Here is a 26,295-nt window from a genome sequence, read left to right as displayed (position 1 = left end):
CATTTTCTATTGTTTTCATTCTTCTTTTCCCATTCTATCAACATCTATATACTCATGTTAGATATTTTTGTCTTCATTACTATGTCACTAGCACATTACTTTGTTTTCTTGTTTTGTGCTAGCATTGTCTCATGTAGCCTTTGCCTCTAAAAAGTCACTCCTTCGCATGTTAGAGCTATCATGGTGATTGTATTTCCAAATCTTGCCTTCATTGGACCTTCAACAGTCTTCGTATTTTTTGCACCCTAGGTAGCTACACGTGGGCATAGCTATCTCGTAGTTTCATATCTATTTCATGAAATTTGTAACTTTAGATGCCTTTTATTTCCATCTATTTTGCAATTGACGAGGTCGCTTGGATGATTATGAGGATATATTCTTACCGTGGAAACCCCTCCCTTGGACTTACAAACACTTTTGGAGGAGTTGTCCACCTATTTATCCCCTTTTCACTTCACACGTGGATGTTTGAACTTCTAGGGCCAAACATTGGCTTGGTTGAGGGAATTTATTTCTATGAGAACAACCTTACCATCTTTTTGGGCTTCTAACTTGCCTTTGGCGCTTCACTAGTCTTCATATCTCTTGCATCCTAGGTAGCTACATGTGGGCATAGCTACCTCTTAGCTTCATAGCTATTTCATCAACTTTGTCACTTCATATGCCCTTTATTTTTTAATATGGAAATTTCTGCCTTTAATTTTTGATGGTGCTAAAGTAGTGTCAATACGTCCCATGTTTTCTTGTCTTGATTTTGTTCACCTCGTGTCCTTGCTAGGGAGTCACTGTCACCTTCTACCCCCCTAAAGGTAAAACTCTAACATCAGCATTGTAGGATTATAACCTATTGTTGTAGCGATGTTACCATTCTCACATTTTCACATACTTCAACGAGTTGCAACATGAAGACACCTCTTTTGTTAAATATAACTATAATATTTCTAACTATTCATCCTTGGTTTTTATGCATTTCACTTATGCTTTCTTCTTAACACCATTTGTATCTATTTTTTTAAGCATGGACCCCACTCCTATGGATTCGAGTCGTTTTGGCCAAGGACTCTTTGGGATGACTCTATGATTGTTCAAGTGGTGTTGCATTTTGTAAGGTACTTTCATAGGTGGTAGTACACATATCCCAAGGCATGGGTCGCATTATTGGAGGGACATTTGGGAAACTCTTGCATGCATGGGCATCCTCCTTACATGCCAGGTGCTCAACTAGTGTTAATACCTCCCTTGTTTTTTCATCTTGATTTTGTTCACCTCCTATCCTTGCTATGTAGCCAATGTCACCTTCTCTGCTACAGGTGAAACTATACCATAGTCAATTGCAAGATTGTATCTTATTTTGGTATTGAGATTACCATGTTCACATATTTCACATCCTTCAACAAGCTTGAACATCAAGATATCTATTTTGTTCAGTGAACTGCAATTATCTTAATTATAACTATTTTTCCTTGGTTTTTTGTATTTCTTTTATGCTTCTTGCTTAACACTACTCTTATCTATCTTGTTTAGCATGGAACCCCCTTTTATGTATTCCGCACGTTTTGTCTTGGGCATTTTGTATATGATTCAATGATTGTTCATGTGGCATCACATTTCATGGGGCAATTTCATAGTTGACATGATAGTACACATATCCCAAGGCATTGGCATTCCTATCTATATTGTTAAGTGTAGACACCCCTCTTATGTATTCAACACGTTTTGGGTAGGGAGTCAAGGGGATCACACTAAGATTGTTCCTATGGAGTCACATTTTGTGAGGCATTTTCATACTTCTCATTGTAGTACACATATCCCACGGCATTGGTCACATTTTTCGAGGCACATTTGGGAAACTTTTTCATGCATAGGCTTTGTCTTGACATGTCAAGTGCTCAAGTAGTGTCAATACGTCCCTTGTTTTACCCTCTTGATTTGGTTTGCCTTGTGTCATTGTTAAGTAGTTGGTATCACCTTCTCTCCTAGATGTAAATGTATAATATGATCATTAAATAATTGTAACTTATTTTGGTATTTAGATTATCATGTTCACATCTTTTACAGTCTTCAACAAGCTCCAACATCACGACATCTGTTTTGTTCAGTGAATTATAATTATCGTAATTATAACTATTCTTCGTTGTCTTTTTGCATTTCATTTATGCTTCTTTCTTAACACTACTACTCTTATCTAGCTTGTTAAGCATGGACCACATTTGATGTATTCGACACGTTTTAGCTTGGGGTAATGGGAGATGATTCTATGATTGTTCATGTGTCATCACATTTCATTGGGCAATTTCATATTTGACATGGTAGTACACATATGCCACGACATTGGTCACATCATTCAAGGCCAATTTAGACAAATTTTGCATGCATGGGCATCCTCTTGACATTCCATGTTGAATATCCTTGAATGGCCTCCTATTTCATCATCATTCTAGTTATTTTGCACTCGAATATAAGCTCCAACCACTTTGCGGACACATGTACTTGGTATTTGTGAACAACTTCATTATTTTTGACTTGGAGGGTCATTTCACAATTTTTGACGAAGAGTGCTCTTAAGATGAGTTCAGTGAAACAACTTTGGTGAGATGGGCACACGAAGAGCTCGCTTAAGATGAGTTCGGTGGAACAATTGGAATGACTTGGTGAGTCAGCATGACAAGGGTACCCAACTGAGGCATGCTCTATCAAAGAGATGGTGCGCCCAACCAAAGACAAGGTGCACCTAGCCGAGACGTGCCCGTCCGATTTGCGAATGCACACGACCGAGGATCAACGTGAAGAGGAGTATATTGCAAAGAAGTATGGAGGGTTCATACCAGGTATGGGCAAATTCTTCTTGGAGATGAGGAGGGATGGCCTTGTAATGTGGAAAGGGAAGTCATATAACTTCCCCACACCACCATCTTTTTGAAGCTCATAAAGAAGATGGACTTACTGTCACTCTCTCGAGATGATGAGACCCTTGGGAGCTTGAGATGCCATCGGATGGCGCCTAATGATCAGCATAATCGGAGGAAAGATTGTGTGACATTGAAAGAGGTGACAATTGTTGAACATGTTTGGGTGCTTGTGTTCTTGTGGAGTTGATGCAACTTTCAGATTAGCTACCTGACTAGTCGATTGCACGAGGGGATCTAACATATATCATTCTTACAGGTTGTGATACCTGCATAAACATGGGATATATGTCAGAGACGAGATTCTTCTGTATTGCCGAGGGGTGCGTTGTCGAGGATGACAACCATTTTGACATGGGGAAGGATGTCAAGCCTTTAGGATAGGCACCTGAGCACGCCTGAGTTAGGCCAAGTCGAGTTTGGTGGAACGACTTGGTTGGCATGAAGGGCGCACCCAAGACAAGTTCGATGGAAAGACTTTGGTGAGACATGTGCACGAAGAACACACATGAGATGAGTTTGGTGCAATTATTGGAACAAATTTGAGAGTCAGCACAACAAGGGTGCCTAGCCGAGGCGTACCCGACCGAAGACAAGGTGCGCTTAGCCGAGATGAGCCCGACCGAAGACAAGGGGTGCTCTGCTGAGACACGCTTGCCCGAGTTGCGAAGGTAACCGACTGAGGATGAGGTGCAAAAGCACACAACCGACAGTGAATTGAAGGAAAGTTTGTATGCGACAAATGATGCGACATAATTTGGAGTTTATGGTAGGCTCGAACGAAGGAAGGTCAGCTCGAACACCTAACCGACATGTCCCTGGGAAGAGACACAACTGTTCATGGAGGGTGACTCATATATATAAGATGATAGGAGAGGAGTTAGAACATCAATCAACTAAAGATCAACAACCTGTCATCGCAAGAAAAGGAGACAACGAAGGAAGAAGAGAATTGGGTCTCACGAAGGAGCTCGCTCTCTAAAGGAAGCTGTCGAAGAAAGTTCTGCAAGCTTGTGGAATGAAGTATTGCTTAGGGTGGCACACCATGGGGTATTTGTGTATTGAGGTTGTGTGTAGGTCGAAGGGTCGCAACTTGGTTATTTATTGGGTTTGGTTGTGGGTTGCTAGTTGAAGGGTTGTAACTCGATTATTGTATATTTGTATCTGTGAAGGGTTGTGGCAGCGAACTGTTTGGAGTTCCTCCCAACCGAAGCAAAGTCCATTATAAACCAAAGTTTTGTGAATTGAATTTTTATAGTGAAAGAGCACTTGGGAAATTGTTTTGGAAGTTCCCCCTCTCGTTTATTGAAGTGTTATTTATGTACATGATTCGTGTTGTTTATGAATGAATGTGATTATTGTTGAACTTAAGTTAATTGAAGTAAACTGTAATTGATGTTAAGTTTTGAAGTGGCTATTGTAGTGAGATTTGATTGAACACCAATTTTGCAAGAGAAGATATCAGTCTCGGTATAGGATACATGGGCTAGAGGCATAATATGAGCATTAGTAAACTCTAGCTGGTTTCAACATTGAGGAGAAAGCGCATTGGTGTCGCACACCTCAGGGGACTCGGGAAACTTATAACTCAGAGGTGCGCCCTAGTGGTGTGACACCCAGATTTTGAGACTAGACATTGGCTTGCCTAAGGGAAGTTATTTCTAGGAGGGAAACCTCACCATGTTTTGAGGCTTATACCATTCCTTCATGATGACCCTCTATCTTCGAGGGTTTTGTTTACACTTGGTGTACCTTGCATATTTTCTTAGTCTCATTTACCTTATGGATATCAAGTGACTTTCTTGTACATTTTCTAGGCTAAGGAGTTCGTGTTGCCTTGCCTCTACTTGAGCCAACCCAAAAATATTATCAGTGGAGGTATATAGCTTGCTTGGAGAATGAGATTACAATGTTTGAATTTTTAGCATGCAATAGTAGCCTCCCACTTGTGAATAATTCATGCCAATGGCGGGAATTAGTCTTTTCCTTGTTTTTCTCTTATCCTCTCTATTTTTTCTTGTTTTTTCAATTCTATTTTTGGTCACCTCACTAGTGATCGATTCCCTCTAAGTCATTGTCATGATCCATGAGTAGGGCCCAACTTGAGATACTTCTTCCTAGATGGTTCTAGTCAACATGCTCCTTGCTCCTTGTTACTTCCTTGGAACGTTGGTTTTGGTTTTTGCATCTTGAATATTGCAGCTATGGGATTGCTTAATCATTTATCAACACATCCTTCCTCTAATATTTTGCTCCTTGACTTAGCTAGTACCACCCTAGTGTCGTAACCAATTTTTTCTCATTCTATATCTACCCTTTTCTATTGTTTTCGTTCTTCTTTTCTCATTCTTTGAACATCTACATACTCATGTTAGATATTTTTGTCTTCTCTAGTATGTCACTAGCTCATCACAAGTCACACCATGGTGATTGTATTCCAAAATTTTCCTTCATTGACACTTCACCAGTCTTGGTATGCCTTGCACTGTAGATAGCTACACATGGGCATAGCTATCTCGTAGTTTCATAGCTATTTCATGAACTTTGCCACTTTAGATGCCCTTTATTTCAATCTATTTTGCAATTGACGAGGTTGCTTGGATGATTGGAGGAGATATTCTTGTTGATTTTTTGGGTAGCATTGAATGTGCTCTAGCTCCGAAATTTTGTGGAGGGGCTAGAACACATGAGATCACCAAGACCTAGAAATCGTTTGGTGAAATTCCACCCGGATTGTGTTTTATTAAATTAATTAATATTTTTAATGGGGTTTTTAAGTCTAAACTTAGGAAAATAAAAATATTAATGGGTATTAATGAAAATATGGGTGAGAAGCTTCTAAGTGACGAAGATCAAGTCTAATTTAATCTTAGCCGTTGATTAGGGACTTAATCTCGGTCATTGATTCATCAACAGGAAAAGTATATGAGGAGGCTTGAGGGTCAGTTGGAGATACACCAAGTTGACCAGTCAGTTCGATTTTTCTGGGGTGTGGTTTGCTGAGAAACTCGAACAAGTGATCTAAGTTGCAGTGAGAGGGGCAGAAGCAGAGATTTGGATCGGAGAGGAAGTTTCGAGCTAAAGAGTACGTAGCAGAGAGGCAGCTTGAGCATCAGGGAGGCAGCGCAGAAGCCTATGCAGCCGAGGAGGGGCTCAGGCAGAGCTGACGCAGTCCAAAGGGGCTCTTGCAGTGGCAGTGCAGAGTATTCGTCAGTAGTCCGAGATTTTGCTGGAGAAGCAAGGTTCTGAGCCGGGAGGGCTGAACAACAGTCTTCGTCCAACAAATCGATCCAGTAGAAGGGGTGGCACAATCTTCTAGAGGCAAGACGCTGGCCCACGTAGTGAGTGCGTAGGGACTTCGCAGTGTTTCCCAAGAGGGTGTCAGATCACTCATTGGATCAGCTGTGACTTGGAGAGGGAGGTAAACCCTCGAATGTATTTCTTATTTGCCGTGATTTCTCTGTAAGGTTAGCCGGTGTGAGAGGCAACCTGTTGTACTCAGATTCTGCTTGCTTAATAATACAAACCCTCTATATACTGCATCGGTTTTCCCACATTGGGTTTTTTCGGGGACATGTTCTCCAAAAATAACAGTGTCCCTTGTGTGTTCGTCTCATTTATTGTTTCTGTTAAAATTGGCAACTAGGGCCAAACTCCACATGGGTTTGTTGATTTTGGGTAGCATCAGATGTGCTATAGCCACAAAAATTATTGGAGAGGCTAAAGCACATGAGATCTCCAATACCCAGAAATGGTTTGGGAAGAATCTAACCAGTTTGGGAGATATTAAAATAATTAATATTTTTAATGGATTCCCTAAGTCTAAACTTAGGGAAAATAAAATATTAATGTGAATTAATATAAAACTGAGTTAGAATGGTCCAAAAGTCATGGATCAAGCCAGATCTAATCTTAGTCGTTGATTAGGGACTTAATCTCAGCTGTCGATTTGTTAACGAGAAAAGTATAAGAGGAGGCTTGATGGTCACTTGGAGAATACACCGAGTTGATCAAGAATTCGATTTTCTGGGGCAGGGCTTGCTGAGGAAATCGAAGGAGTGATCAGAGTTGCAGCCGAGGGGCAATGAATGCAGTAGCAGAGAGGCAGAGATAGTACCGGGAGCATCAACGCAGAAGTCGGGAGAGGGTTGACGCAGAGCTAGCTAGAGGCCACGCAGAAGCAGCCAGAGGAAGCCAGGAGCTGCCTAGAGCCTGAGGAGGGCCAGCGTGGGAGACGCAGAGCCTCCAGAGGCTGACGCAAAGCCCCGAGAAGCTGACGCTGGGCCAGAGAGGTTGACATTGGGTAGACTCTGGGCCAGAGAGGTTGACGCAGACCCTAGAGGTTGACGCTGGGAGATTTTGTGGGGCAGATTGAGGCTGATATCTGTCTCCGACTGAGAGGTACTATTGTCAAGGGCATTCTCTATTGGGTGAGCCATTTCTGGCACCCAAATTGTATTCTGAAACTGCTTAATAATAAAACCCTCAGATAGTTGCACCAGTTTTCTCGCATTGGGTTTTTCCGGGGACATTAGTCCAAAAATAACGTGTCACTTGTGTGCTTGTGTTTTCCTTCAGTTGATGATATGTATGTGTTGAGACTGTACTTGTATTTATTTTCAGTATTTACATTGTAAATAACTTGTTAATTAACATAACAAGTGGGAAGAAATAAATCAGAAAGTATAGGAAGGATTTCTAACAGTTAGACTTAGAAATTCCAACATGGTATCAGAGCGTGGTTGCAGATTACAGGATAACTGAGAGCATCAACCGAATAGAGCAGTAGCAGCAGAAACAACTGTCCCGAGTGACAAAAACTGTTCTTAGCGGAAAAGCAACAAGGAAGGGGTGACGTAGTGCCTGCGTCATCAGTTCGAGCTGAGAAGAGGATCAGTGCAGTGACAGAGAGGAGCAGACTTGACCTATGCAGCGCCCTGTCATCTTTCTCAGTGAGGAAGGATTGACGCCCGTGGCTAGGAGGTGCGGATTTTGCTGGAGCCGGGGTTGCGCAGAGCCTAGAGGCTCTAACCTTCAGTTTGTTGGGGCATAGGAGGCTGTGGGTAAGTTGCGGAGTGAAGTTGGTGGGATACTGTGTTCATAACAATACCTAACAGGGCAAGACCAAGGAGGAGGGAGTTGCTACCGAGGATTTCTAGCCAAGAAATCCGGATCAGTGGTGCAGCTGCACTAACGATCGGAGTTGGGGCATCTCGACATTGGCAGAGGGTTTCCAGGAGGGAAATCGAGGCTCAGAGGGAGTCACACCGAGAACTTCCAGGAGGGAAGTAGAGAGACTCAGAAGAGTCGAAAGAGGAGCAGCGAAATGGCAGTGAACAGGGTAAGAGATTAGGACAGACTGGACGGAGCCTCAAACTTCGTAGTCTGGAAGGCCAGGATCTTATCCATTCTAGACAAGAATCATCTCAAGCACTTCGCCTTGAACACGATAGCGATCCTAGTTGACCTGGATGAGAACGAAAAGTACCAAGAGGCAATGGCGAGGGCCAAGAGCATCATCCTTGACGGGATCAAGGACCATATAGTACCACATATTGCCGAAAAGGACACGGCAAATGCGATGTGGGAGGCCCTAACGAAATTGTATCAGCATACTTCCGTGCAGAGGAAGATGCTACTAGAAAATCAGTTGTGGTCATACCAGATGTAGAAGGGAGAACAGATAGACACCTTCCTCGGTTGATTGAAGGAGATCTGGGATTAGCTGACTTCCATAGTGGCCACGCCAGATGAGGAGATGATGGTGAGGACCCGCATTGAACGTAGTCTCAGAGGATTGGGAGGTATTTTTCCAGAGCATTTTGGGCAGGTCGACCCTTCCAGATTGGGAGGAACTATGGGCGGATCTTCGTCAAGAAGAGATCAGAAGGCTAACCAAGGCGGAAAGCAGCGACAAGGGGGTCAGAATCAAGAAGGAGGAAGAGGAGGATGTTGCCCTAGCATATGAGGGAAAGCAGGAGAAACGGAATAAGGACCTCTCCAAGGTCAAATGCTTCCACTGGGGGGAACTGGGTCACTATATAGCAAGGGAGAGGCTTCTGAGACCAGGGCTGCGCCAGCAAAGGCAGAGAAAGAAGTGGTGACAGATGATGATTGTGCCATGAGTGCTCATACGCCACTTGAGAGGAAGTGGGGAGACATCGAGCTGTAGTCAGATGGACTACAGGCGATGAGGGGCAGGATCCTCGAGGTACCCAACCTCTTGGATTATACCTTGCTACGGGAGCCCCAAAGAAGAGTAGCAGGACTGGGGGATGTTGGTAGAGACGGATGCGGATGGAGTGACAGAGGGAGCTTCAACATCGGGAGTGTTTCTAGCTTAACGAAGATGTCAGAGTTGGGAGATCAGTTACTTACTTCTCAGTAACTGAGTTGCAGTGCAACAGTTAGCAGTGGCAGTGCTATGGGCAGTACGATGCAGCATGATGAGAGGGAGCTGTCGTACAGATGCAACAGTGGCAGTGCCATGGGTAGTAGTACATGATGCAACAATGCAGAGAATGTTGGGCAGCAAGCCTAGCATCAACACAAGGACCGATGCTGGATGATCAGGGTGATGCTTAGTGAGGAGTATTACTAGAGCACAATCCTCGCTAAGAGGGAGTGTTGATTTTGGGTAGCATCGGATGTGCTCTAGCCACCAAAATTGGTGGAGAGGCTAAAGCACATGAGATCTCTAATACCCATAAATGGTTTGGGCAAAATCTAACCAGTTTGGGATATATTAAAATAATTAATATTTTTAATGGAGTCCCTAAGTCTAAACTTAGGGAAAATAAAATATTAATGTGAATTAATATAAAACTGAGTTAGAATGGTCCAAAAGTCATGGATCAAGCCAGATTTAATCTTAGCTGTTGATTAGGGACTTAATCTCGGCCGTTGATTTGTCAACGAGAAAAGTATAAGAGGTGGCTTGAGGGTCACTTGGAGAATACACTGAGTTGATCAAGAATTCGATTTTCTGGGGCAGGGCTTGCTAAGGAAATCGAAGGAGTGATCAGAGTTGCAGCTGAGGGGCAGTGAATGCAGTAGCAGAAAGGCAGGGATAGTACCGGGAGCATCAGTGCAAAAGTCGTGAGAGGGTTGATGCAGAGCCAGCTAGAGGCCACGCAGAAGCAGCCAGAGGCCACGCAGAGGCAGCTAGGAGTTGCGCAGAGCCTGAGGAGGGCCAGCGTGGGAGACGCAGAGCCTCAAGAGGCTGACGCAGAGCCCCGAGAAGCTGACGCTGGGCCAGAGAGGCTGATGTTGGGCAGGCACTGGGCCGGAGAGGTTGACGCTGGGAGATTTCGTGGGGTAGATTGGGGCTGATATCTGTATCCGAGGGCATTCTTTGTTGGGTGAGCCATTTCTAACACCCACATTGTATCTTGAAACTGCTTAATAATAAAACCCTCAGATAGCTGCACCGGTTTTCCTGCATTGGGTTTTTCCGGGGACATTAGTCCAAAAATAACAGTGTCACTTGTGTGCTTGTTTTTTCCTTCAATTGATGATCTGTATGTGTTGAGACTGCACTTGTATTTATGTTCAGTATTTACATGGTAAATAACTTGTTAATTAACAGAACAAGTAGGAAGAAATAAATCAGAAAGTACAGGAAGGATTTCTAACAGTTAGACTTAGAAATTCCAACAGTGTCATCTTATTTATGACAACTGATATTTTTCATGGATTCCTCTCTCCGAGAGGTGTAGGATTGATCTAAAGATCATTCGATTCTGACATGTACAAATGAAGTTATGAATTTATTTTGATTATCTTCAAATTGTCAAGGTTCAGCCAGCAAACTTATGTAGGCTCAGAAGCCCAACAGTCATGTCTATTCATCTTCAACGTTGCAAATAAATAGAAGGTGACTTAGCCTCATTTGGACACACTCATCTTCACACTTCTCTCTCTCTTCTCATTGATTGGGTACGGATTTCTGGGCCTTTCTCTCTCCACACATCCGAAATTTTAGGAGGCCGAAATTTCAGGAGACCGAATTTCTGGACAGTTTGACCAAGCGTTGACTAGCATGCATTGACCTCCTTTGACTGTGTTTTTGTGAGGGCTATCTTTGTTTGCGCAGGCCGCATTTTTGGGCACAGAAATCGAGGTCAAACATTGAATGTTGACCAACGTTGACTGCGGCTATGGCTGGCCGCAGGTGGGCTATTTGAACAGATTTTGACTAGGTTGTTTTTGGGCTGATTTGAGGGTTGATTCATCTTGTTGTATAGAGGCCGAAGTTGACTGAAGTTGACCAATTAGTTGAGGGTCAAATCTGCCCTGTTGACCATCGTCAACTTTTCTGGTTAGGGCTCTTTTGCTGCTGTCATAAATTATCAGATTTGTAAATTGTACTATCTCTCTCTGTTGAACTATTGAAGACTATAAGAAGAATTGATCAAGGGTTTCCCCACATTGGTGTTTGTCCCTGACTAGTGTCACATCATGTGTCCTCTTGTCTTGGCTTGTCTTCTATTGTTTATGTTTATGTTTTACCCACGTTTTACTATCTTCTTGATGTGATTTCTAAACTGAATATTGATATTGGGTTACTAAAGAAATTGAAGTAAAATTGCTCTAAAGCATAGAACATACCATTGTTGCCTAAAATTAACATGGTTTCAGAGCTGAGGTGAAGACAAAGCCCAAGCAAGAGTGAAAGAGCAATCACCAAAGACAGTTGGACAAGGACAAAAGGTTCAATGGGGTCCTCATCCTACTTCCCGGCTGAGGACAAGCTCCATGATAAATGCGACTATCATGGATGGAAGATGTCTCTTGATTTGACCTTGGAAGAAAAAGAAGTGATGGACTATGTGCATGGTAAAATCCCTAAACCTCCTTCAAATGCACCTGCTGCTGTGAAGACCAAGTACAATAGGGCTGAAGTCAAAGCAAAGAAGATTATCAGGGATTCCATTGACAAGCATCTAGTGGCCTACATCTTTGAATTGAAGACGTCCAAGGAGATCTACGACACGTTGGTCGACATGTTCAAGGTTAGTAATGCTAATCAACTTCTATTTCTCAAGAATAAGTTGAAGGATATTGAGAAGGGCAAGGATGAGGATATTCAATCCTATTTCTTGAGGATCACTGAGATCAAGAATGATCTACTCTCGATTAGAGAAGTCATTCCTGACTGGGAACTTACTCTCACCACCCTTGGAGGACTCCCACTTGAGTGGTATGTATTTAGAACACCATCCTCAACAATGATCGAATTCCAGGGTTTGAAGAATTGATGTCGAGATCCATTCAAGAAGAAACAAGAATGGTGGAGCAAGAAATGCCTTCTAATAGAAGCAACCCCACTGCATTCTCCGCTCATGCCAAAAGGAAAAATAATGCAGTGTCTAAAGGTCATTTCCATGGAAAGCCTGGATCTAAGGGAGGAAGGAAGGGCAGGTGCTTTGTTTGCAATAAGTTTGGCCACTATGCAAGGGAGTGTCCAAATAGAAGGGACACATCACATGATGATGATCACAATCATTCCAGGGGCAACTTCAACAACAACGATCGAAGGAATGGCAGGTCCAATGGCAAAGGAAAAAGGAATGCGGGACATCAAGGAAATGGTCGACCCTCCAGGAAATCAAGGAACTCCAGTTATGAAGAATCAAATGTTGTTAACAATAAGCAAAAAGAGTACTATCTTATATCGACCCTCTCCACTGCCTCTCCTCAAGACAATTTGGGAAATTGGATGATTGATAGTGGTGCCTCAAGGCACTTCACCGGATACAAGGAAGCCTCTCTAATCTGATAGAAAAGGAGACAAACTTGGAGATCATCCTTGGAGACAATGCCACCTATCCCGTGAAGGGAGTAAGGAATGTTACCCTTCAATTGAATCAAGGTAACACTATTCATTTGCAAGAAGTACTATATGTACCTGATCTCAAGAAGAACCTGGTGTCCATTTCAGCCATGGAGGACAAAGAATTCAAGGTGGCATTCATCAATGGAAAGGTACGTGTTTGGAAAAGAAATTTTAAAAATGCTTTTACTCTTAGGTTCAGGGTTGACACTTTGTATCAAGTTGGAGGAAGTCCATTGGGAGCCATGTCTTGCGACACATCTCTACAATCTGAACTATGGCACTGGAGGTTTGCCCATCTTCATTATAAGGCCCTACCCGATGTGAGACAAATGGTGATAGGTATGCCTGAGTTCAAAGTACAGCATGAAGGTGTATGTCCGGGATGTGCTGAAGGAAAACTTACAAGGGGACCATTCCCCTCAAGTAATAGCAAGACCATAGATATATTGCAATTGATCCACTCCGACATATCTGGTATGATGCTCGTAAACTCTTTGGGAGGATACTTATATTATCTCACCTTTACGGATGATTATTCTTGCAAGACCTGGATCTACTTCTTGAAGAAGAAGGATGAAGTGTTCACCTGATTCCGACACTTCAAAGCCTTGATCGAAAACCAATCCGAGAAGAAAACCAAGATATTGAGGACTGATAATGGGACCAAGTACGAATCCAATGAATTCCAAGATTATTGAAGAGAAGCTGGCATTAAGAGGGAGACTACAACGCCATACACTCCTGAGCAGAATGGTGTGGTTGAAAGGAAGAATCGCTCTTTTGTAGAAGCAGTTTGTGGCATGCTTCATGATCAAGGCCTTCCGAAGTTCTTATGGGCTGAAGCTACAAATACCGCCATGTATGTTCAAAACTGATGCCCTCATCAAGCATTGGACTCCAAGACTCCCGAAGAAATGTTCATTGGTAAGAAACCCGATGTCTCTCATTTTAGAATTTTTGGAAGTCTTGTATATTTTCATGTGCCGAAAGAGAAAAGAAGAAAATTGGGTGCATCTGGGAAGAAAGGAATCTTTGTGGGCTATAGTGAAAATTCTAAGGGATATAGAATTTATGTGGCTGGTCAAAAGGAAGTTGAGATAAGTCATGATGTCACCTTTGATGAAGATATGGCCCTTAGGAAGATCAACAACCTTCCTATCCCAAGGAAGGACAAAGAAGCTGACACCGGAAATCAGGGTGCAAAAGAAGACGAAACGATGCCTGATGTTGATGAACCTATGCATCCTATTGATCCTCCTCCTCCAAAAGGAGACCCTCATGGCTTAGGGAGACTCTCGAAGATGCCGAGAGACACATTGCACCAAGGGGGACTTTCCGTGAAAGCAAGAAGCCAAACAAGTATCAAGGATATTTGACCGCCATGAGCACTATCATTCAAAATGAGCCTTCATCATTCGAAGAAGCCGTGAAACATAAAGTATGGAAGGATGCTATGAATGAAGAATACGAGTCAATTATGAAGAATGATGTCTGGGATGTGGTACCTAGACCCTAGGACAAATCGGTTGTCACCTCTAAGTGGCTCTACAAAATCAAGCATGGAGCTGATGGAAGTGAAGACCCTCTCATTCACAAATGTAAGAGGGAGTTGGCTTCTGAATTTGAGATGAAGGACCTAGGACCGATGCACTATTTCCTAGGGTTGGAGGTTTGGCAAAATCCAAGTGAAATTTTCCTCTCTCAAGTTAAATATGTTGTGAAGATATTGGAAAGATTTGGGATGGTGGATTGCAAGCTTGTGTCTACTCCAATGGAACTTAACTTTAAGAAGTTATGTGGTAGTGTTGTTGGACCTGAATTGGGAAATGATTCTGAGTATCGTCAACTCATAGGAGCACTGATGTTATTGGTGAACTGTTGTCCGGACATATGTTTTGTAGTTAACACATTGAGCCAATATATGGTTGAGCCTCATCATATACATTGGATTGGTGCCAAGAATCTTCTGAGATATCTTCGGGGCACAATCACTCATGGATTGAGATACACTGCCGGAGATGTGAAGCTGCATGGTTATTTTGATGCTACTTGGGCTGGCAGTGTGGTGGATAGCAAGAGCACTTCTGGATGTTGTTTTTATTTGGGTTCTGCTTCGATATCCTGGATGAGCAGGAAGCAGAAATCGGTTGCTTTGAGCACCGTCAAGGCTGAATACATAGTTGCTAGTATGGCCTCCTGTGACGCTGTCTGGTTGAGGAAGCTCTTCAGTGAGCTGTTTGGACATGTGATGGATACCACCGTGATTCTTTGCGACAACCAGAGTAGTATCCGATTATCTGAGAATCCCATGTTTCATGATTGCTCCAAGCATATAGATATCAGGTACCACTTTATTCGGGATATGGTACAACGAGGAGTAATAAGGCTCCATCACATTGGGTTTGATGAGCAGGTCACTGATATTTTGACAAAGCCCCTGTGGAAGGTCAAGTTCTTGGCCTTCCGAGAATGACTTGGAGTCATGGAGAGACCCTCTTATGAGGGTCCTGTATGAGATGCACATTGAGTTCTGGGAGCTCCATGGGGTTTGGGGTACTTCTTGGAGCGATGAGCAACCATAGGGTGGGTGGTTCAGCCTTCCCCTAGTGGTTTGTTGTGTATAGGGTGAGTGGTTCAACCTTCTTCTGCGACACCCCTTGGTGACATGTAGGCAGGATGAGTGGTGCATCCTTCTCCTGCTGAGACATCCTACCCATGCAGTCTGGGACTCATGGGAAGTACCTCTCATGGGAAATGAGGATAGGGACCATAGTACTACAAATGGACGCATCGTGTACTACCATACTCACTATGCTAGGATGACCAATATTGATCTGGGATCAATTGGAATTGACTTCGGGTCAGTAAGAGTGGTATGAGACACTCTCTTTTGATTGGAACTGACTTCGGGTCAGTAAGAGTGGTATGGTACACTCTCCTTTGATTGGGACTGACTTCGGGTCAGTAGAGAATGGTATGATACATTCTCCATCACTTCTTCTTCTTCATTGTTCAGCAGAGCATTGCAGAGAAGTGCATTGATGGTACAGATAGTACAGATTGGCAGATGGAGTTCTTCCTAGTTGAGAGGGAGTGTTAAAATTGGCAACTAGGGCCAAACTCCACATGGGTCATCTTATTTATGAAAGCTGATATTTTTCATGGATTCCTCTCTCTGAGGGGTGTAGGATTGATCTAAAGGTCATCCGATTTTGACATGTACAAATGAAGTTATGAATTTATTTTGATTATGATCAAATTTTCAAGGTTGACCAACAAACTTATGTAGGCTCAGAAACCCAACAATCACGTCTATTCATCCTCAACGCTGCATATAAATAGAAGGTGACTTAGCCTCATTTGGACACACTCATCTTCACACTTCTGTCTCTCTCTCCTCATTGATTGAGAACAGATTTCTCGACCTCTGTGTCTCCACACGTTTGAAATTTCAGGAGTGCAAAATTTCAGGAGAGCGAAATTTCAGGAGACCGAATTTCTGGACAGTTTGACCAAGCATTGACCAACATGCATTGACCTCCTTTGACTGCATTTTTGTGAGCGCTATCTCTATTTGGGTAGGTCGCATTTCTAGGCACAGAAATCGAGGCTAAACGTTGACTGTTGACCAGTGTTGACTGCAGCTAGGGCTGACCACAGGTGGGTTGTTTGACCAGATTTTGACTGGGCTGTTTTTTGGCTGATTTGAGGGCTGATTCATCTTGCTGTTTGGAGGCCGAAGTTGACTGAAGTTGACCAATTTGTTGAGGGTCAAATTTGCCCTGTTGACCAGCATTAACTTTTCTGGTTAGGGCTCTTTTGTTGCTGTCATAAATTATCAGATTTGTAAATTGTTCTATCTCTCTGTGCTGAACTATTGAAGATTATAAGAATAATTGATCAAGGGTTTCCCCACATTGGGGTTTGTCCTTGGCTGGTGCCACATATTGTGTCCTCTTGTCTTGGCTTGTCTTCTACTGTTTATGTTTATGTTCTATCTGCATTTTACTATCATGTTGATGTGATTGCTAAACTGAATATTGATATTGGGCTAATAAAGAAATTGAAGTAAAATTGCTCTAAAGCATAGAACATACCATTGTTGCCTAAAATTAACAGTTTCAGTTTATGATCTGTATGTTAGTGTAGTCTGCAGTAGTGTTTGCATCACTGTTTATCGAACTAAATAACTTGTTGAATAAATAACAAGTAGATGTTAAACCAGTAACTGCAGTAGGATTTTTGTTTGTAAAGATTAAGAAATTTTCACAATTCTTTCCTTGGAAACCCCTCTCTTGGACTTATGAACTCTTTTGGAGGAGTTGTCCACCTATTTAGCCCCTCTTCACTTCACACATGTGGACGTTTGAACTTCTAGAGCCAGACATTGGCTTGCCTTTGTCTTCACTAGTATATCACTAGCTCATCACAAGTCACACCTTTTCTTGTTTTGTGCTAGAATTGTCTCATGTAGCCTTTGCTTTTGCCTCTCGAAAGTCACTTCTTCTCATGCTAGAGCTATCATGGTGATTGTATTTCCAAATTTTGCCTTCATTGGTGCTTCACCAGTCTTCGTATGTCTTGCACCGTAGGTAGCTACACGTGGGCATAACTATCTCGTAGTTTCATAGCTATTTCATGAACTTTTGCCACTTTAGATGCCCTTTATTTCCATTTATTTTGCAATTAACAAGGTCACTTGGATGATTATGAGGATATATTCTTACCTTGGAATCCCCTTTGTTGGACTTATGAACACTTTTGGAGGAGTTGTCCAACTATTTAGCCCCTTTTCACTTCACACATGTGGACGTCTGAATTTCTAAGGCCAGACATTGGCTTGCTTTTGTCCTATTTCTATACTCACATATGATAGTTCACAAAATGACGTACAAATTTTCTTGTTATAGTTTATTTTTCTTTGGCTCTATTTGTTCTCTCATCACTTACACATGTTGTAATAGCTTCGACTTCGATCTATTTTCGAGGTGTGCAATGTGTGTTGGTGTTACCACATGTTACCTTTGTGGGTATTTTTGTAACATTGAGGTTCCCTTGGCCTTTTTAGCTCCATGTCAGTATTGCTGCATCTTTCCTTTGTTGGTGCTTCAACAAAATAACTGCTTCTTTTTCTTTCTTCTCTCACCTTTTGTCACTTGTCCTTTATATGGAGTTGGTGTTGCCTTTGCCTCTACTTGAGCCGGACCAAAAGTATTAGCTGAGGAGGTATATAGCTTGTTTAGACAATGGGATTACCATGTTCGAGTTTTTAGCATGCAATAGTAGTCTCCTATGGGCGTATTATTCATGGTAATGGCATGAATTAGTCTTTTCCATTTTTTTTGCCTCTCTCTAAAGATATTTTCTCATTTGGTCTCCTCCTTTTTTGGTCACCACACTAGTGATAGATTCCCTCTAGGTCATTGTCTTGTGTTGGGCCCAACTTGAGATACTTCTTCCGAGATGGTTCTAGTCACCATGCTACTTCCTCCTTGTCACTTCCTCAAAAGAGTGGTTTTGGTGGTTGCATCCCGTAGATTTCAGCTATGGGATTGCTTAATCATTTATCCAACACATTCTTCCTCTAATTGTTTTCTCTTTGACTTAGCTAGTACTAGCTTAGTGTTGTATCAAGTTTTCTATCTTTCTATATCTACTTTTTTTTTTCTTTTGTTGTTTTCATTCTTTTGTTCTCTTTTTCCCAACATTGACGTACTCATGTCAGATATTTTTGTCTCCACTAGTATGTCACTAGCTCATCACAACAAACACCTTTGCTTGATTTGTGCTAACAATCTCTCATGTAGCCTTTGATTTTTCCTCTCTTAAATCATTGTTTCTCATGCTAGAGCTACCTTCATGATCGTATTTCCATATCTTACCTTCATTTGTGCTTCTCCAATCTTCGTATCTCTTGCATTGCTACCTCCTAGTTTCATAGTTATTCCATGAAGTTTTCCACTTTAGATACCCTTTATTTCTTCACATGTACATTTCTACCTTTAGTTTTTGATGTTGCTTGTTGCATTGTGTAGCTTGGGAGGTACTCCACAAGGCTAGATCTGGGGTTTGTGTGAAGTCTGGACACAAAAGGAGTTTGTGGGCAAAGAACCCAACTGAAGGGGTTTTAAACACATATGGAGTTTAAAATTCTAAAAGGAAATTAAAAAGGAAAATTAAAAGGAAAAATTAACGTGGATAAAACCCCCAAGTTCTAGAGGGTTCCGAAGAGGCTTAGGAGAAGCTGTTTAAAGGAGGCCTAGGAGAGGCTAAAGGTAATTAAGCGAGAGGGAGATCGTTTGGTGAAGAAGAGCAGTCAAGATGTAGCCTTAAGGAAGGCCGAGTTATAGGGGCGTGTAGGGTTGCAAAAAAGAGGTTGAGATCTAGTGCATCCGAAAGGTAAGAGATGGTCGTGGTCCAAGAGGAGGGATTACCAAGTTTCCTTGCAGGATTTTGGGAGAGTTTAGGAGGTGAAACCCTGTGAAGAAGGCCGTGAGCATACCTATGATTTTGGAGTAGGGATGTGATCCAAAATCTTTTGCTTATAAATGTATTAAAGAATTACATGCATAAATTGTAGCTTAAACATAGAAATTTAATATGCACATGAGAGAAGAGGAGAAACACATAAAGCATGAAAGAAGACAAGAGACTTCATAACGGAGTTTGTCCGATTTGGACTACGTCTCCGGGCCCTGCTCGATCAATGGGGAGGCCTTCATTCATTAAGTGGCATGAGAAAGAAGAGTACAATCATCAGTTACACAAAAGGAGTCTTATACCTCCATACTGAAAAATGGCCGAAAAATGCAGAACTCTGTTGGAGAAATACTTCTCAGTTTTTGACAAATCTACGAGTTGAAACCTCGGATAATCCTTCCGGCAGCTACTCAGCACCAATCTGCCCCAGAAACACCAGCGTCTACCCAATCTGGACTGCGTTAGCCTCTCTTAGCCCAGCGCTGGCCCTGTGTTAGTGCTCTGACCCTCTGCGTCAGCTACGTTGGCCTCTCTGGTGCTCTGCGCAACACTTAGCTGCCTTTGCGTGAGCACTGGCTGCTCCTACGTCACTTTCTTTGGCTGCTCTGCTGCTCTCCCGACACTATTTCTGCCTCTCTGTCTCTCTGTACTCAATGCCCCTCAGCTGCTTTTCGATCATTGATTCTCTCTCTTTGCAAACCCTGCTCTAGAGAATAGAATGACTGATCATCTGGTGTACCCTCCAAGTGATCCTCAAGCCTCCTCTTATACTTTTCCTATTGACATTTCAACGGCCGAGATTAAGTCCCTAATCAACGGCTAAGATTAGATATGGCTTGATCCATGTCTTTTGGACCACTCTAATATAGATTCATATTAATACACATTAATATTTTATTTTCCCTAAGTTTAGACTTAGGGACTCCATTAAAAATATTAATTATTTTAATATATCCTGATCTATTTAGAATCACCCAAAACCCTTTCTGGGTATTGGAGATCTCATGTGCCCCAACCTCTCCGCCAAATTTCGTGGCTAGAGCACATCCGATGCCACCCCAAATCAACACCAATACACTGAGTCAGATTTGAGGTGACCATCCGACAACTTTTGAGGTGACCATCCAACAACTTATGCCGTTAATATTTTGTAGGCATACGTTTTGTCAATTTTGATTTTTGTTCCACTGTGCCTCTGACTGTATTTGGTTATTGACAGTCATATTTATTTTCTGTAGCTTATATTTCTTGATGTGTAAGCTGTTAGGGTTTCCGCCTTTCTGGGTTTCTATTTACTCTGACTGTATTTGGTTATTGACAGTCATATTTATTTTCTGTAGCTTATATTTCTTGATGTGTAAGCTGTTAGGGTTTCTGCCTTTCTGGGTTTCTATTTACAGGTTCTTCTGTTTAAGCCATCGAATCTTAAAAATTGTTTTACTAATTTGTGTATTTTATTTAGAACATAGATTTGGCTATCAAGTCTATTCTGTGTTCTACATTTATAGCTATTGTATAAAATTGTATGCAACATTGTTAGAGTTCCTACTCTTCGTTGTTTTATGTGAAGAGTTATTTCTTAAAAATTCTTTTACTAATTTGTATATTTTATTTAGAACGGAAATTTGGCTATCAAGGCTATACTGTGTTCTGCATTTTATTGTCTTTGTAGCTATTGTATAAAATTGTATGCAACCTTGTTAGAGTTCCTACTCTTCGTTGTTTTATGTGAAGAGTTATTTTTTGGCAACTACTTAAAGTTTTGGCTTAGGAGAGTTTTTCCTTTTAGTTTATGAATTGCATTTTTCATCCTTGGGAGGAAACGGCTTCTCATTTTCTTATGGAATTTGGTATTGCTTTTTCATAATATGTTGATAAAAAAAAATTTTGACCCAAAAAAAATTGCTTGTGATGATTTACAGGTATATCTGTTGGTTATATTCCAGTTTCAAGATGCAGATGTTTGTCAAAACTCTTATTAAGACCATAACTCTTGAGGTTGAGAGCTTTGAAAAAAATCTTTTACTAATTTGTGTATTTTATTTAGAACCGAAATTTGGCTATCAAGGCTATACCGTGTTCTGCATTTTATCGTCTTTGTAGCTATTGTATAAAATTGTATGCAACCTTGTTAGATTTCCTACTCTTTGTTGTTTTATGTGAAGAGTTATTTTTTGGCAACTGCTTATGAATTGCATTTGTCATCCCTGGGAGGAAACGGTTTCTCATTTTCTTATGGAATTTGGTATTACTTTTTCATAATATGTTAATAAATAAACAATTTTGAGCAAAAAAATTGCTTGTGATGATTTACAGGTATATCTGTTGGTTATATTCCAGTTTCAAGATGCAGATGTTTGTCAAAACTCTTTTTAAGGCCATAACTCTCGAGGTTGAGAGCTTTGAGAGCTTTGACACCTTTGAGAGCTTTGATACCGGTAAAGATGTAAAAGATAAGATCCAGGCCAAAGAAGGCATTCCCTCCGACCAGCAGCATCTGATCTTCGCAGGAAAGCATCTTGATGAGAGTTTTTCCTTTTAGTTTATGAATTGCATTTGTCATCCTTGGGAGGAAATGGTTTCTCATTTTCTTATGGAATTTGGTTTTGCTTTTTCATAATATGTTGATAAATAAACAATTTTGACCAAAAAATTTGCTTGTGATGATTTACAGGTATATCTGTTGGTTATATTCCAGTTTCAAGATGCAGATGTTTGTCAAAACTCTTATTAAGACCATAACTCTCGAGGTTGAGAGCTTTGAGAGCTTTGACACCTTCGAGAGCTTTGACACTGGTAAAGATGTAAAAGATAAGATCCAGGCCAAAGAAGGCATTCCCTCCGACCAGCAACATCTAATCTAAGCAGGAAAGCACCTTCATGACGGACGAACCCTTGCTTATTACAATAATAAGAAGGAATCTGCCCTCCACCCTTTTTTTTGTTTGAAGGACGGTATTGAGGTCAAGCTTAAAAAAAGAAAAATGCTTATTACAATAATAAGCAGGAATCTACCCTCCACCTTTTTCTTTGTTTGAAGGACGGTATTGAGGTCAAGCTTAAAAAAAGAAAAGAAAAAAAAAACAGACACTCTAAAATGAGTGCTAGAGCTTCAGCAAGATAGTTGAAGAAATGTATCCTCCTTTTTACTGGAATATGCATAATGCCAAGGGTTTATAGGAATTTCACCTTTATCATGTATCACTATCTACCCAAACCCCTTCAGCGGGTCAGTATACTGCGCAACCACCACATCTATCCCCTGTAAGAGGTACAGATTGGTGCTCATATCCATTGGTTCCTCCAGGGCTTTTACCAGGAATATTTTGGATAATATACTGTGCAACCACCACATCTATCCCCTGTAAGAGGTGCAGATTGGTGCTCATATCCATTGGTTCCTCCAGGGCTTCTAGCAGGAATATTTTGGATAATGAAAATAGGACGTGGGTGCCTCACACCCCACTTTGAGTAGACTGCACAGCCCAAACATCTATCCCCTGTAAGAGGCGCAGATCAATGCTCATATCCATTGGTTCCTCCGGGGCTTATACCAGGAATATTTTGGATAATGAAAATAGGACGTGGGTGCCTCACACCCCACTTTGAGCCCTCTGGATATCTGATGATTCCACTAATTATATCCTTGAAAGAGTTTCAATGTTTTTCAAAATTATTTTTTTAGAAAGTCAAACAGACAACTTTTTTTGATGCAATAGAGAATGATAAAAGGGAGAGTGCACAAGTCACACCGGTAGTGATTATCTTCTACCATATGGAAATGGCATTTCAACCACCAGCTGTCATCAATTCCACGAGTCTTTCAGCCTTTCATCCAATAGTTAATATGGGATTCGAACTATGACAGAAGAGGCATGCTGATTATCGATTTCAACAATAATAGCCGGAGGTCAGTTGAGCGTTCCACTGCAAATCCAGAGCATGTCATGTCAGTGTTTATCTCAGTACTATTTTCCATACTTTATCTTCGCCAGATTCGATCTCAAATGTCTTTTATTGCCAGCTTTATTCTGCCAAGTGGGGTGAAGATATTGGAGAACTCGAAAGCAGTTCTTTTATATCCAGCTTTCTTATTCTGCCAAGGAGGATGGAGATATTGTAGTTGTTAGCAGTGGTATCCAGCTTGTTCTCTGGCATTGTACCTTGGGCGACATTGCAGAACAGCCTGCTTCGGTGAGAAGGTCATTGAAGATGACAACTTGGGTCCAATGCAGTTATTATGTTTTTGTCCACAAGACATAATCCGTTCTAAAGAGGTTGGTTTTAGTCCATAATACATGCTTTTAGGAAAACTAAAACATTAAGGAGGTGCTTTTTGCAATCTGCTTTAATGGTTATTTATGTGGTGAAGTTCTTGTAAGTTTTTTATTCTGATTTTTAATCGCTGAATGAATTTTCCTCTTGTTTCTTAATCACAACTCATTGCTCTTTTCTTTTGTGTCTGCAGATTGGTTTCTCGAAGAAGGCCAACTTAATATTCCATTCCTTTTTGCTGCGAAAGCTCATGCCCCCTTTCTATTCATTCACTCTTTTTTGTATCATCCTTCCAATGATTATGTTTTTGCCAGAAGCTTAATTAACTACTATGTGCCTGCTATCATGTCGTTTTTTAATATTCTTTCTGCAACAAGATCGTTCCCTTTCATTGTTCCATATCTTCTCTTTGAAAACACAATGTCTGTAACAAAATTCAATGCCATGATCTCTGGGCTCTTTCAACTTGGCAGTGCTTATGAATGGGTGGTGACAAAAAAGTTGAGTAGATCATCTGAAGCTGATTTCATTGCTTTTAAGGAATCCCGTCCTTAATTATAACACCCAGACACCCAAAGTATCATCAGGTTGTTTCAGAGTCAGCCCTTGATATCCTCAACAAATTGAGCAAACAGCAGCAGAAAAGACCCTTTAAAAAGAAAGCCAATTGGCTTTAGCTTTTCTTCTTTCAACAGCCTCTAATAGGAGTTTGTTGTCTGCTCAAGGAATTCATTCTTACTTCTTACTGTTTCAAGGGATCTCTTTCCTCCTTGTTGGCCTTGATTTGATTGGGGAGCAGGTTAGTTGAATTCTGCAGCATAAAGCTTGGGCAACCTCTTCACAGTGCGCTTATGAATGGGTGGTGACAAAAAAGTTGAGCAGATCATCTGAAGCTGATTTCGTTTCTTATATGGAGAAGGAATCCCATCCTTAATTAGAACACCCGGACACCCAAAGTATCACCCAAAGTATCATCGGGTTGTTTCAGAGTCAGCCCTTGATGTCCTCAACAAATTGAGCGAACAGCAGCAGAAACAACCCTTTTAAAAGAAAGCCAATTGGCTTTATTAGAAAGAATTGGCTTTAGCTTTTCTTCTTTTAACGGCCTCTACTAGGAGTTTATTGTCTGCTCAAGGAATTCATTTTTACTTCTTACTGTTTCAAGGGATCTCTTTCCTCCTTGTTGGCCTTGATTTGATTGGGGAGCAGGTTAGTTGAATTCGGCAGCATAAAGCTTGGGCAACCTCTTTACAAATTGCCTTTCCTTGTAATGTTTTTGACATTAACTGGAGACCTGATTTTAGGCCAATATTCAAGCGAGCACAACTTTAAATAAATATCGCTGCAGGCCTAGTAATTTCATGGTATGGTTTTGCAGATGTATTAAGAAGTTGGAGATATGAATACAGCACTTGATCATGTTGGGTAATATGGTGCTGATGGGCTGCTGAAAATTGGCTATGTTTAAGCCATCACCCTTTTGGGGAGTAAGAGTAACAGATATTTCACCAAATATTTGTATGTTTTTTAATGAAAGCGCAGACTTGTCATTCCAACGTCCAAGTGTCACATTTTCATGGCTGATTATGCTTACGGGCAATGATTGTGCAGCAATATAATATTATTCTGGGTGTATTTATGACTATGAATCACAATGAGAGTCTGCTTTCGAGAATTGGTAATGCCCATAGATTGTTGGGCAGATCATCTGAAGCTGATTGTAACTTGGCGGTGCTTATGAATGGGTGGTGACAAAAAAGTTGGGGCGGATCATCTGAAGCTGATTTCGTTGCTTTTATGGAGAAGGAATCCTGTCCTCAATTAGAACACCCAAAGTATCATCGGGTTGTTTCAGAGTCAGCCCTTGATGCCCTCAACAAATTGAGCGAACAGCAGCAGAAACAATCTCTTTAAAAAGAAAGGCAATTGGCTATATTAGAAAGAATTGGCTTTAGATTTTCTTCTTTCAACAGCCTCGGCTAGGAGTTTATTGTCTGCTCAAGGAATTCATTTTTACTTTTTACTGTTTCAAGGGATCTCATTCCTCCTTGTTGGCCTTGATTTGATTGATTGGGGAGCAGGTTAGTTGAATTCCACAGCACAAAGCTTGGGCAACCTCTTTACAAATTGCCTTTTGTTGTAATGCCTTTGACACTAACTGGAGACCTGATTTTAGGCCAAGATTCAAGCGAGCTCAACTTTGAATAAATATCTCTGCAGGCCTAGTAATTTCACGTTATGCTTTTGCAGATGTATTAAGAAGTTGGAGATATGAATATAGCACTTGATCATGCTGGGTAATATGGTGCTGATGGGCTGCTGAAAAGTGGTTAAGTCCCCACCATCACCCTTTTGGGAGTCAGAGTAACAGATATTTCACCGAATATTGTTATGTTTCTTATGAAAGCAGCAGCGTTGTCATTCCAATGTCCATGTCACAGGCTGATTATGCTTGCGAGAAATGAGAAATGATTGTGCGGCAAGATAATATTATTCTGGGGTGTATTTATGGCTGTCAATGACAATGATCCAGCATAATTCTTTATTGTCTTCCCTATTCTTATGATTCTCTGGGTCAATTTTTTATTGGAAACATTTTTTATTAGGTGTGAGCCTGCTTAAGAGGTTTGTACGAATCTCTTTTCTGGCCTATTTGGCAGATATATGTAAAGCTAATTTATTTTTAAACATGAGAAGATGTATTCCATATTTGTATATCCAATTAGACAAGTTGGACAAAGCAGAAAATTTGCTGACCTCTCTTTTGCGTAACCACCTCACTTTTTTTCCCTTGAT

At 41.3% G+C, this 26,295-nt stretch overlaps 1 protein-coding gene and 1 long non-coding RNA gene across 2 annotated transcripts in view; both read left to right on the top strand.

Moving 5' to 3' along the window:
* LOC149177356 (alpha carbonic anhydrase 7-like) overlaps positions 1 to 21,327 on the top strand; it is a 170,857-nt gene extending 149,530 nt beyond the window's left edge. The window contains exon 4 of the mRNA XM_089421724.1: positions 21,147 to 21,327. Coding sequence (XP_089277850.1) covers positions 21,147 to 21,327 — 181 coding nt within the window. The remainder of the gene's footprint in view (positions 1 to 21,146) is intronic.
* Positions 21,328 to 24,170: 2,843 nt separating this feature from the next.
* Positions 24,171 to 26,065, top strand: LOC149177355 (uncharacterized). The gene is made up of 2 exons (XR_016258101.1): positions 24,171 to 25,580; positions 25,750 to 26,065. It is a non-coding gene; the product is annotated as an uncharacterized LOC149177355 (long non-coding RNA).
* Positions 26,066 to 26,295: the final 230 nt, after the last annotated feature.

The sequence above is a fragment of the Pinus tabuliformis genome, chromosome 4_1 (assembly GCF_031772625.1).
Source record: "Pinus tabuliformis cultivar Carrire ecotype Pingquan chromosome 4_1, CPIR1, whole genome shotgun sequence".
In the NCBI taxonomy this organism is placed as follows: domain Eukaryota; kingdom Viridiplantae; phylum Streptophyta; class Pinopsida; order Pinales; family Pinaceae; genus Pinus; species Pinus tabuliformis.
This window is presented reverse-complemented; position numbering and strand designations above follow the sequence as displayed.